Here is a 12,451-nt window from a genome sequence, read left to right on the forward strand (position 1 = left end):
GGTTACTTTAATTGTATCTCTCTTTTCCTCCAACCTGTTCTCTCATCTCCTGATCTAAACACAGAAGTGAGATATATACATCGATGTACACATACTGGATATTTTTATTTCTTTGCTCTGAAGTCAACAAAATATTTACATTTCTCGCTCAAAGAAAATCAAAACAGCAAATTAAATTGCTCATAATTATGATACAAACGGATCAGCGGGAGGGTGTAACAGAACAGAAAATCAAAACCACGCCTGGGAACGGGGGAAGAAGTTTATTTGTGTACCTACTATATTTAAAATAGTGGGCACAAAACCATGTCATTTAATTTCATAACACACTAACCAGGCATTTTTAATTCCATTTTTAAGTAACGTTCCTAAGATCACACAGGCAGTGAACGACAGAGACCAAACCTGAAAGCAGGCAGATATGATTTAAAGCCCACGCTTTCTTCTGTATATCAGCAATTGAAAAATACAAACTTTGTAAATGAACCAGTATATACAATTGTACAACAAATACACACGTGCATCATGGGTTATTAAATTACCTGGCTTGGTGATATATCCGTGGAGGAGGCTGGAGTCTCAGGCAGAGAGTGATACGTGTCCTTCTCCTCCAGTTTCCAGTAAGTCAGTCCTAATGTGAACAAATACACAGAATAGATAAGGGTGAGGAAAAAGAACAAAAATGCTTTTAGAGTAACTTATTTCTACCTAAAGAAAATTAAACATGGGAAGTATGTGTTCTAGAATAACTTATTTTTACCTAAAGAAAATTAAATACGGGAAGTTTTTGGCTATCTGGATACAGGAAATTGAATTTGGAAGGGAAAAAAATCACATAAATGCCTTGCCATGTAAGAGTCCTAACTTAATGATCCAAATATTTTAAACTGAACTATCATATTATTAAAAGTCAAGATAAACACGTGCAATTTAAAATATTTTTTAAAGACAATTCCTTTATGCACAGTACAGACATACATAGAAGCAATCTAAAGAATTCAATAATTCAAATCCTTATTGAGCGTTTACTGTACCAGCTGGGGAGGAGGAGGCGTGAAGAATGAGCTGTGAGCCGTAAGTCAATCATACAGTACACACAGTATGTCAGAAGGTGGTGAGCACTCTAGTAAAAGTTACAAATCAGTGTAAGGGGATATGCAGTGCGTGTAGAAGGGGGGGCAGGCGCTCTTTCTGAATAGGGTGGTCAGGGTTGGCCGTGTTAGCCATATATGAGGGAGCTCCCCCGTAAGGGGCGGGGGAGAACATTCCACATACAGGAAGCAGCCAAAGCAAAAGCCCTAAAATGAGAACTTATCTGGCATATTTGAGCAAACAGCCTCTCTACTGAAGCAGAGAAAGGGAGAGAGCCCCAGACAGTGAGGTCAAAGAGCAGAGCTAGATGTCTCGGGGCCTGCAGGCCTCTGTAAGGACAGACTCCCTCCCGACTGTTATTCTGAGGGAAGTGGAACCACCGCAGGGCTTGAGCAGAGGAGTCACAAGATCTGACCTGTCTTTAAAAAGGATCACATTGGCTACTGTGTTGAGAACAGATGGAAGCTGCAAGGGTGAAAGCAGGGAGGCTGGGAAGCTCGCGGGAACCCAGGGGACAGGTGATGGGGCTCTGTTAGGGTGAGAGCAGGAAGGTGATGACAGGTGATCGGATCATGGTAATTTTCACAAGGCAAAGCTAATTCATCCTGAATTGGATGTGGGATTGTGGGAAAAAGGAGTCAGTATGTAAAGCCATTAAAGCTAAAATAAGCTCACCGTGGAGAGTAAAGAATGGCTTACAGACAGTTTGAATTTCTTAATTCATTTTGGAGTATCTGAAAAATGCTGAGATAATTTTTGCAGCTGTTTGAAATAATTGCAAAAGTACTGCTTTCTATCTTTACAGAACTTGTAACACAAAGTAAGGCAAGTAAGGAAGTTACAGCTACCAGAGGCACAAGACAACACATAATACTTTTACAGAAACCACTCTAATATACATGATTATCACCCTATGAGAAATGCACACGTTATTATTTTGAAAAAAACTCTTTAGAAATATAAGTATCATACCTGTTCCTGAATCAGACATCCAACAATTTGGGCTCTCATCTGGTTTGTTGAGGTAAAAAGCTCGAGAATGTGTAGCAGCAGTGAAATCAGACTACAATTCAAGAAAGAAAACCATTAGTTGCCAGCTAAAAATCCTTAGGCACAGACTGCTGACACAAGGAATAAGAGCCAGGTGTCAAACCCAGGCACAGAGAAACTTTCAGAGGTTCACAAAGAAAGCAAGCCTGGTTTTCCCCATGGTTACAAGAATCGCAAAATGATAGGAATTAACAATGAAGGATTTTCTATTCCTGTGTAATTTACAAAAGTTTATTTTGATTCTCTGTGGAGATGAAAGAGGAAACCGGAAGCAGACAATATGAGTGCAGAATGAAAATGCATTTATGGACTTCCCTGGCGGCGCAGTGGTTAAGAATCCGCCTGCCAGTGCTGGGGACACGGGTTCGAGCCCTGGTACGGGAAGATTGCACATGCCGTGGAGCAACTAAGCCCGTTCGCCAAAACTACTAAGCCCGTGCTCTAAAGTTCGTGAGCCACAACTACTGAGCCTGCATGCCACAACTACTGAAGCCTGTGCACCTAGGGCCCATGCTCCTCAACAAGAGAAGCCACTGCAATGAGAAGCCCGTTCACAGCAATGAAGAGTAACCCCCGCTCACCACAACTAGAGAAGGCCCGCGCACAGCAACAAAGACCCAACACAACCAAAGATAAATTAATTTTTTTAAAAAGAGAAAATGTATTTATAATTTGCCATCGACTTCCAAAAGAAATTTCAAGTGCCTAGAATTAAAGTCGTTTAGTATAAAAATTAGTGTAAAAGCCAAAACAATTCATTTTTATCATTAAGACAATAAATCAACTCTGAAAACTGCATATCAATAATTACTATGAACTTTAAATAGTAGACTACATCTTATATGCAAATAATTGGTTACCAGAAAAGGCTAAAAATGCTTACTTATCCTCAAGTCTAATAAAAATTCTAAGCTAAACTCTCTTCACAATATCTCTGGCATTGTCACAAGAAATCTGTGTTTCCCCAGAGAGATATGTGATTTTCATCAGAATTTTTCTTATGAGTTTCACCACCATCAAACTTTTAATTCCTGTTAAAAAGTATTTAGCTCTATTTGCTTACAACCACCTGTGAACCCACTGCAAAAGCACAAGCACACTAAGCTGATGACATTCTATATACCAAGGAGGGGTTATCCCCTCAGCCTTCTAAGGCACCACTTTAGCCTCCTTTTCATCAAATGTCTCTCCTAAAACGCCTACCTGTTCAAATTTCTGTCGCATCTCTGTACTTAACAGACCAAGAGAAGCTGACTGCAGAAGAATAAGTGAAAAATCCCAATTAAAATATTTTGACTTTTTCCTGGTTCTTTGGTGTAAACCTTAACGTGCTCAGTCGACACACGCCCCCTTGGCTGGAGGGGGCTCACCTCACACGGCTGCCTGCTGCACTCTTCCGGGCCACAAGGCATCGGCTGAAGAAAACAGGCCTGGCTTTTGAAGAGCAACGAAAGTATGGTGCAAGGAAAGCCCTTCCCGAGAAGCTGGCCTCAGCCTAGCACAGGATCTTCATCAGTAACAGTCTAGCAGCATCTGAAAAACCACCATGGAGCCCACACCTGGGGAAATGGTAACAGCCAGTCTGTCCCAGACAAAGGACCAAGGAAACAAAGACCGACTTGAGCTTTGGAAAATCCTTGTGCTAAACAATATCCAATTTCAAGACATGCTTCAAGATAGCTAGGACCCCAAATAAACTACCTTGTATAAAAAGAAAATTGGATCCCAAGAGAATTCTGATCATAAAGATTCCCTGGATTTAGACTGAAAATGGAAAAAGAAACAATGGGAGAAGAGAAAGGATGAACTAAAGAAGAAAGTTCCAACTTTTGTGAATCCACAGAATTTGATTCAGAATTATGCAGGTAAGAAGTGCATTTCAGGTGTGGTGTCTGATTCAATAACCACCACTACCTGAAAGCCATTTAAAACTTGGACACACCAAAGAAACTTGATTTCCCCTAATGATTTAATAGCAAAAATATCTAATTCACCTTTAAAAAATAGGAAAAATAAAATTTGTCCAGAGATGATCAAAGAAAAGGAAAAATTCAAACGGAATCATGCCCTCATCACAGCTTTACCCCCTGCGCAACTGACATCCCCAGAGGCAGAACAGGCTACTAGGTAGACCTATCCCCCCCAAGGGCATATTTCTCAGGCAGTGTCTCTGATCCTTCAGCTGCTTGTCGATTCTCCACTGAATCAAGGGAGAAAATTAGGCTAGATCATTGGTTCCAGGCTTTACAGCACATAAGAATCACCTGAGGAGCTTTTAAACCACCTGATCATAGGTCACAACTGCACCAATGAGGACAGACCACCTGGGGCTGGCGGCCAGTCATAAGTAGAGTTTTAAGGCTCCTCAGGTGACTCCAATGTGCAGCAAATTCTGGAAACCACAGGGCTACATAGAACAAATACCGATCCACAGTCACAAAAGACAGTGAATCCACCAAGTTACACACCACAAATCCAAAGTTCATCAGAAGTGAAAAAGTCTCCACACACTGAGTTTCAGTTAAGGTAAAAACAGAAAAAATGAAGCTACTATATATGAAAACATTCTCCATTTCTGCCAACCTATTCCAATGAAAAAAACAACTTTCACCTCAGTCTCCAAATGCTTTTATGTCACCACACCAAATAAGGATATACCATGCTTGACGGCACACAGGTTCCAAAGAACAAGCTACCAATACAGCACCAGCCCCCGAGGCTTGACGGTTCATGTAGCTTCCTCACCTTCATTTCCCTCCTCAACACAAATGTGAGTAAGTTAAAAAAATGATGATATCAAGAAGCCTAAGTATCATGGGCTGAAGAAAGAAAAATGACTGAAAGAGAAATATTGCCTTATGAAGGCTGGGGGACTGCCTTCTTACGACTTCTATTCTTTTTTTTTTAATTAATTTATTTTTGGCTGCATTGGGTCTCCGTTGCTGTGTGCGGGCTTTCTCTAGCTGCGGCGAGCAGAGGCTGCTCTTCATTGCAGTGCATGTGCTTCTCATTGCGGGGGCTTCTCTTGTTGCGGAGCACGGGCTCTAGGAGCAGAGGCTTTAGTAGTTGTGGCGCACGGGCTCTAGGAGCACAGGCTTTAGTAGTTATGGCGCACGGGCTTAGTTGCTCCGCGGCATGTGGGATCTTCCTGGACCAGGGCTCGAACCCGTGTCCCCAGCACTGGCAGGCGGATTCTTAACCACTGCGCCACCAGGAATGTCCCCACAACTTCTGTTCTTTAATAGATCTTTTTCAAAGGAAGATGGAAAGACTATGTTTAGGATGATCAAGACACGGCCAGTTTCTAAAGGAATCAAGATTGTAGAGAGACTTGACTTTGCGATTTCAATGTATTATACTGAACAATGTTTTTCTATGACAATTTAGGCCAAAAGGTCTTTAAAGATGTTTAAAACTTACTCAGTAGCTACAGCTCGTTAACAAAAGCAGCTGCTATATGAGCAAAAGGAATTAAATGAATGTTTAGAATTTAAACATTCAATCTCTTACAACTTGGATTATAAATTCAGAGTTGTCCAAGCTTCAACTGTTTTTATAATGGCATCTTAAAGCGTTCACACATAGAGTACTACTTATTACAACTTAACAGCAGAACAAATTATTTGAGGGTTTTTTAAAAAACAATGTATTACTCGTAAACATTTGCAGTACAAAGAGAATTAGGACCTTTACAAAATGTTTCCTTTTTTTTTAGTAGTATTTTATCCCTCACTGGTTTTGATTTCCAGTCTACTAAAGAACCACTAATTGGAGCATCGTTTCCCATCCTTTGAGACACCAAAAAAGGTATGTCAATGGAACAAATTAACAATACAAAACAAAGGGCAAAAAACTTATGTTAATGAACATGTGGTAAACTCAACATAATTATCCTAATTGTCCATAGATGAAGCATGCCAGAGTCAAGTGACTTGTCACCTACTTTCTCAATTGGTGATTTCCTGGTTTGCTCATTTCCTTGCATAGGTTTTGAACACCCCTCTTCTTTATGTGCTCTCTTTGGTTGGTTCTGCTTCAGCTTTTGAGCCCATGATGTTATAGATTTACTATTAAAAAGAAAAAAACAAAACACCTCTCTTTAAATGCTGTCCTTCACAGATAAAACTAAACACTAGTAGATACTATGTCAGTGGAAAATGCTTTGAGTTGTTTTTCTGATAGCAGAGAGAGGATGGATTTTTATTGATTCACATAAATTTCTTTTTACCATATCTTACTATTAAAGGCAAAATGAAGAAAAAAGACTGACTAGCAGTGATTAACAATACTTATAGTCTGTCGCCATGGAACAGAACAAAAACCACCATAGTGGCCCCTTCAAGTACTCAGTATATCTCCACAGTGAAAGCATACTTATTTAGATGGACTTATAATTATACTTATGGGTACCCAAGATTGTGTTGCCACAGCAAAATACCTTACACTGGATGACATATGTCAGAGACATAAAACGGAACATAATTTTAAGTGATTATTTGCTTTATAAACATTCAGCCAAAGTTTCTTTTACCAAAAGTTTCTTTTACCTGGGTCAATCAAAATGTCATTTAACTTACAAAAATCTCTTCTTATAAACATAAAACTGAGTATGCTTATATATAATTTTTTGTTTTAAATTATATGAACATGTGTGACAAAATTCCACTGTTGATGCAGTCCTATACTCTAATTTTCAGCAAGTCGATAGTGACTAGAAAATACAAAAGGTACTTTTCTGGCAAGGCCTCTCACCGTAAGAGTTTTAGTAGTCTTATAACATTGTAAATGGGAAGACAGATGTCGTTAGCATGTAGTGTGCTTTGTTAATTTCAGTTTTTTCCACAGGCAGTAAATAAAACAATTTGATAAAACTGATAGACATTCAAACACATCTCATTCCAACTAAAAGCAGCTGTATTTACTAAACATGTTTAGCTTATTATAAATGTAATAAACAAGTCAAACTCCCTTCAAGTGATGGAGAAATTCTACTTACTTATCTGTTTTTCCACTGTATACTTCCGAAATCTTATTTTCACCAAGAAAACTGTGTTCAAATTCACCAGGAAAAATGGGAGTATCTTCCTTTAAAGATGCACAAAATTCTTCATTTGTATGTATATAAAAACTCTGGTTTTTCACACCATCTACAAGTGACTCCTTTTGCACCACCGGTGCTCCAAACTGTCCTTTAGAAACCTCTGCGTGCTCCATGAACTCTTGAGCGTCCTTAGGTTTGTAGGTATTTAGTTCTGAGACACAAAAGGTACCATACCCACTGCTCACTGAGCTACTATCCACGTTGCAGTCTGGTTGTGACATGGATGTTTCTCGCTGCATTTCAGGTTCTTTAGACTTGGGATAACTGATAACAGATTCATTTCTCTCACTGTTTTCAGAAAAAAAACCCATTTGACTTTCTGAAGATATTTGTCTGCTTAAAGAACTTCTATCACAGGAAGCCCAGGAAGCATTATTGGTCTGTAACTTGACTAAATTTTTTATCTCCTTCTGTATACGCTGAAAATAAAAAGTTACAGGTTTGGCTAAGGATGTATATTAACATCACATTTTTATAAATGTCTTAAAATATTGTGTTTAAAAATGAGATATTACCCTAAAGATGACACATGTGCATTATATTTAGTTTATAAACAAAACTGATATAAAGAACTAACTAATTGGGATCTTTGAGATGGCCCACACTCTGGCATTTCTCGCAGGGCCACTCTCACCTTTTGAGACAGACCGAGTCCTATATATGGAATGTGTACCGCTAAATAAATAAATCTACTTCTTACCTATCACTTTGTCTCTCACTGCATTCTTCCTGGGATGAGACACAAAGAACCTGAGCTTCAGTAAGTGCTGACACCAGGAACTCGGGCCCCCACCCAGGTGGAGGATGGAATGATGATGCTGACCCTCCGGACTTCAATCAACTACAGCTTTGGACTCTGTGGACCTTTGTCCCAATTCTATGCTGAGTTCTCCTCTGCTTAAGCCCCCTCACGATTATGTGTGTACCCTTAGTTTAAAACTTCCCCAGTTTTGCAGTTTGGGGAGACACTGCTTTGGGAAAAGATCCCCGGTGTTCTCCTTATTTGCTGCAAGTAAAGAATCCTTCCTTCTCCCAAAAAAAAAGGGGAAAAAAAATTAACTAATTGGTTCTTCTGCAAACCTTACAATATAAAACAAGAATCAATATAAAGAACTTACTTGAATTTGGTTGTGGAACTGTTCCTGCTGGGCAACTATCTGCTCTTGGCATTGTTTTTCCACCAAATTGAATAGTTGTAACCACCTGGTCTAGTAAATTATAAAATATTTTAGTTAGACATAAATTTTTAACCTAATATTTCACAGAAATATTCCTCCAGTGGGAAAGAGCCTTTTTTTAAAATGTATTTTTAATGTAAAAGTCATAAGCTAAATTAATTATAAAACTATATTTAATGCAAAAGTACACGGACATAGGATTGGGCACCCCTTTCTTATGTTACCTGTGGTCTGAGTAAATTTGAGGGTCTGAGTAAATCTTCTTTTTCAAATGGCATCTTAATTTGATGTCATCTGCTACCATTTCTGATTAATCAAGAACTGCTGCTAGTTGTACTTTACATTTGTCTTAAGTCCCTCTTCCTTTCCTCATAACACCTAATGGTTTTCTTAAACACTAACCTGGACGCAGAAAAAGAATCCCACATCTTAAAACAACAAATAGTTTAGTATTAGGAGAATTTGATCCCTAATTTAGTTGTTCTTCAAGTTAAAAAACCTCTTTTAGAGTCAGATATTAAAGTGCTTTATAGCACTGCAGCTGAAAAAGAACGAAAAAATGACTCTGAAAACCTATGGAAGTGACCTATAATTCCCTTCACGGCCACTTTTAGGTCCTGATCCATCCTGACCCCCAAGAGTAGTTAAGTGCTCTTATAATTAGACTAGGCCAAAACACGGGAGGAGAGGGGGCACAGACTTCTCCAGAGGCTGAATTCAATCTAAAGGCTGGTCTACTTTCAGTAACAGACCGTATGTAATAACATACAATGTCAACAAGTAGCTACCACAACTGGCTTCCCTGTTTAAAACCTTTCGGTGCCTTTCCACTCCAGTCATTCCCTACAGGGCCCTGCGTGATCTGGCTCATCTACACCTCCCAGCTTCATCTCAAGTCTCTCTGTCCCTTTCTCGACACACACCAGCCTCGCTGGCCCCCTTCTGTTCCCTGGACACGCCAAAACTGTCTTCCGCCTCAAAAGTCTCGCACTTGCTGTACCCTCTACCTGGAAAGCCCTCTCCGCAGTTCTCAACATGGCTGGCTTCTTCCCCCTCTGAGATTTCAGCTCAATTATCTTCTCTCGAAGAGTTTCCCAGACCACCCTCACAGTCACTCTCTCTCTTTCTTGGCACCCTGTTTAGTTCCTTCGGAGCGTTTACCACAGTCGGAAAGTCTCTCACTTGTTCTCCTGGTGAACCTGTCTGTCTCCCACCCCTGCGCCCACCCCATCTCCAGCACCTAGGACACAAGGCCAAGAGTGGACACTCAGATATACAGTCTAAACGAGTGTATAACAATGGATACTGCTAGCTGCGCTTTTCTTGGTATTATAGACTACACAATCCAGAGACCCTTCAGGTTCATGGTGAAAGCCACTTATATAACAGAATTAAGTTGAAACCTGTATAACGGTATTAAGGTAAAGTGGAGAAAACCTCAAGACTGGAAAAGGAAGCCTTAAAATGAAATACGATGGTACTGATAGGAAGCGTGAAATCTAAATCAATTGACTTCAGGACAAGGTGGACTAGATCAAGTCCCTTACCTTCTCAACTTATAAAGTATCTTATATTAATCAAAACATAAAAGAAATCATCAGGCAACAGTTTTCTTATTCAGTTATACCTCTATACTTTTAGGAGTTATTTTTATCCTAATAAAGTTATTATTCACATAAAACTAAATTATGATAGAATAACAATTTACTTAACAAAAAATGGCTTCATAGTATGTGAGACACTTGAGATTAATCACATCCTTATCATCATTTTCTTATTTAGGATACAAATGAATAGAGTTCATTCAGGCCATAAATTAGTGGAGACTTTGTTTTTCCAAGTCAGACTTTATTGTTAATGTTTTAATTTTAAGTAAGCTAATTTAAGAATATTATTAATACTGTGAATAACATTATACACTTAATTATTAAGAAGGGCTATTATTCATTTCCAACTAAACCTATGTATACCACCCGCATCTTACATACTGCTGGAGGGCATGGGTGCCAAGTTTTCCCCTGAGCGCAGGTGCCTGGCGCTATTAGCCTGAACGGGGGCTCCTGCCGTCGGCTGCTCTAGTCTGGCCTGGGAAACATCCTATGGGCTTTTCCCAGGCCAGACTCCCACCTCTCCACCAACAACCTGGGTGGTCCTGAACAAGTAAATTTAACTTCTTTATGCCTCAGTTTCCTAATTTATAAAAGGGGAACAGCAACACCTCATAGGTGGCTGAGAGGACTAAATTTTAAATTTAAATGTGATGCACGTAAAGCAGTGATCTCAATGGGGGAAGTATATTTTGAAAATCTGTGAGGTCATGGTTGTCACGAGGATAGCGGGAGCACCACGAGCATTTAGTGGGCAGGATCCAGGGATACAAATCACAGGATAGTCCCTGACAATAAAGAACTGTCCTGTGTCCATTTTATATTATAAGAATGATACATATTTTGCATAGTTTTCAAATCACCAAATTGTCCAGGAATGCAACTACCAAGATGTTTCAGAACTTGCTCAGAAATGAGTCACCATTTCAAAAAATCATGTCACCAGTTGCAGTGCTGGATCATCAGTGCAAGGCAGATGTATCAGTCTGTGTTGATAGCTGCTGCGTTCAAGGTGAGTCTACATAGAAGTAAACACCAGACTGCTGCTACATTATGTTTTCTAATGTGGATATGTCTGAGTATTTATACATTTACATATTATCTTATTATAAGTAACTATTATTCCTCTTTTATAGCACAGGACATTACATTGATTTTTTTTTAAAAAGCAGATACAGGCAGGTTATATTATCTGTGAATTTCATTTCAGGACAATATAAGTTGATGTTATTTTGAAAACTGTTATAAAAACAGGGCTTTGAGTCCAATAAGGTTGAGTGCCACTGACAGAAAGTATCTAGTATACTGCCCGGCAAATAGTCAATAATTATCACATAACTATTACTATTATATACATAATCAGTAGTGCTAAATCGTTAAAATGCTAAAATAATTTAGTTAATGATGTGCTTTTAAATTTTTCTTACAATCATAGAAATATTAGCAAGTACTTAAGAACGTATTAAAGTATTTCTATGGAAATGCCTTAAAAGATTCTTTCCTGATCTAATAAAAATACATAACCTTCCCAAGTTTAAGCAGTGATAAACTTAAGAATCCCAGAAGATACGTTTTATAAAGGAATTCTAAAGAATCAGGTCATCCCCAGATCTCTTCCAGAGCTCTGTGGAGGTTTAGTTCTTTATTGTAATAATGTAGATTAGTTTCTTATAAGTGGTAGAAATCTTTCCAAAAGAAAGGTGTAAACATGAAATTCAGGGAAATAAGACTTGCGCAATCATTACCTTCCCATTCTTTCTAAATCATTACCCTAAAGCATCAGAGACTTTTATTTTCATAGGCTATGAAAACACACAAAACAAATTCAGGAAATTTTACTGAAATGGCCAAAAAAGTATTTCATATTCTGTCAAAGTAAGAAATAGCTTAAGAAGCTCTTCAGTGAATAATCAATTATATGCCTACATTATAAAAATTAAGCAGTCAACTAATACTCAACAGAATAAAAATAATCTGTTAGATCACAGGAGAACAAAGGGCAGAAAGAAAGAAACTGGTTCAAATGTTAAAAGGTGTAAGTACCTGGTTGGTATTCTGGCTTGTAATCATCTGTGTCTTAAATTCACAAATATATTCTGATTCTGATTTAAGATGTTGATTTCAAAGACTAAAAGTAACAATTTCTACTTAAAAATGAATTTGTCAGAAGTCAAGGCACATTGAGGCAATGCCTCATTTTTTTTTTAAAGCATATCAATTCAGGTATTATAAGCTAATGAGTAAGTATACTAGGGGAAGCATTTCATAAAACATTCCATTATTATTTACATCATTTTACAATGGCATTTTATAGGTCGTTTGCACTAGCACATACTGGTTGTTATATGGGAAAAAAAAGGTATCAAAACTTAAAACTCAGTTTTCTTTTAAGTTTGCCATAATAGTCATTTTTACAACTCCAA

At 38.4% G+C, this 12,451-nt stretch overlaps 1 protein-coding gene across 8 annotated transcripts in view; it reads right to left on the minus strand.

Moving 5' to 3' along the window:
- Positions 1–12,451, minus strand: part of MPHOSPH9 (M-phase phosphoprotein 9) — a 51,281-nt gene that overhangs the window by 33,491 nt on the left and 5,339 nt on the right. For 7 of the 8 annotated variants that reach the window (XR_009534702.1, XR_009534704.1, XM_060120993.1 and 4 more), the window contains 5 exons: positions 8,362–8,451; positions 7,139–7,662; positions 6,086–6,209; positions 2,065–2,155; positions 543–631 (listed from right to left, as the gene is read on the minus strand). Coding sequence is in view for 6 of the 8 variants with exons in the window: in XM_060120993.1 (XP_059976976.1) it covers positions 543–631; positions 2,065–2,155; positions 6,086–6,209; positions 7,139–7,662; positions 8,362–8,451 (918 nt within the window). In the remaining 2 variants the exon portion in view is untranslated. Of the gene's footprint in view, positions 1–542; positions 632–2,064; positions 2,156–6,085; positions 6,210–7,138; positions 7,663–8,361; positions 8,452–10,891; positions 11,047–12,451 lie in introns of all 8 variants that reach the window. The other variant, XM_060120998.1, reaches the window with a different exon arrangement.

This window comes from Lagenorhynchus albirostris, chromosome 14 (assembly GCF_949774975.1).
Source record: "Lagenorhynchus albirostris chromosome 14, mLagAlb1.1, whole genome shotgun sequence".
NCBI lineage: Eukaryota > Metazoa > Chordata > Mammalia > Artiodactyla > Delphinidae > Lagenorhynchus > Lagenorhynchus albirostris.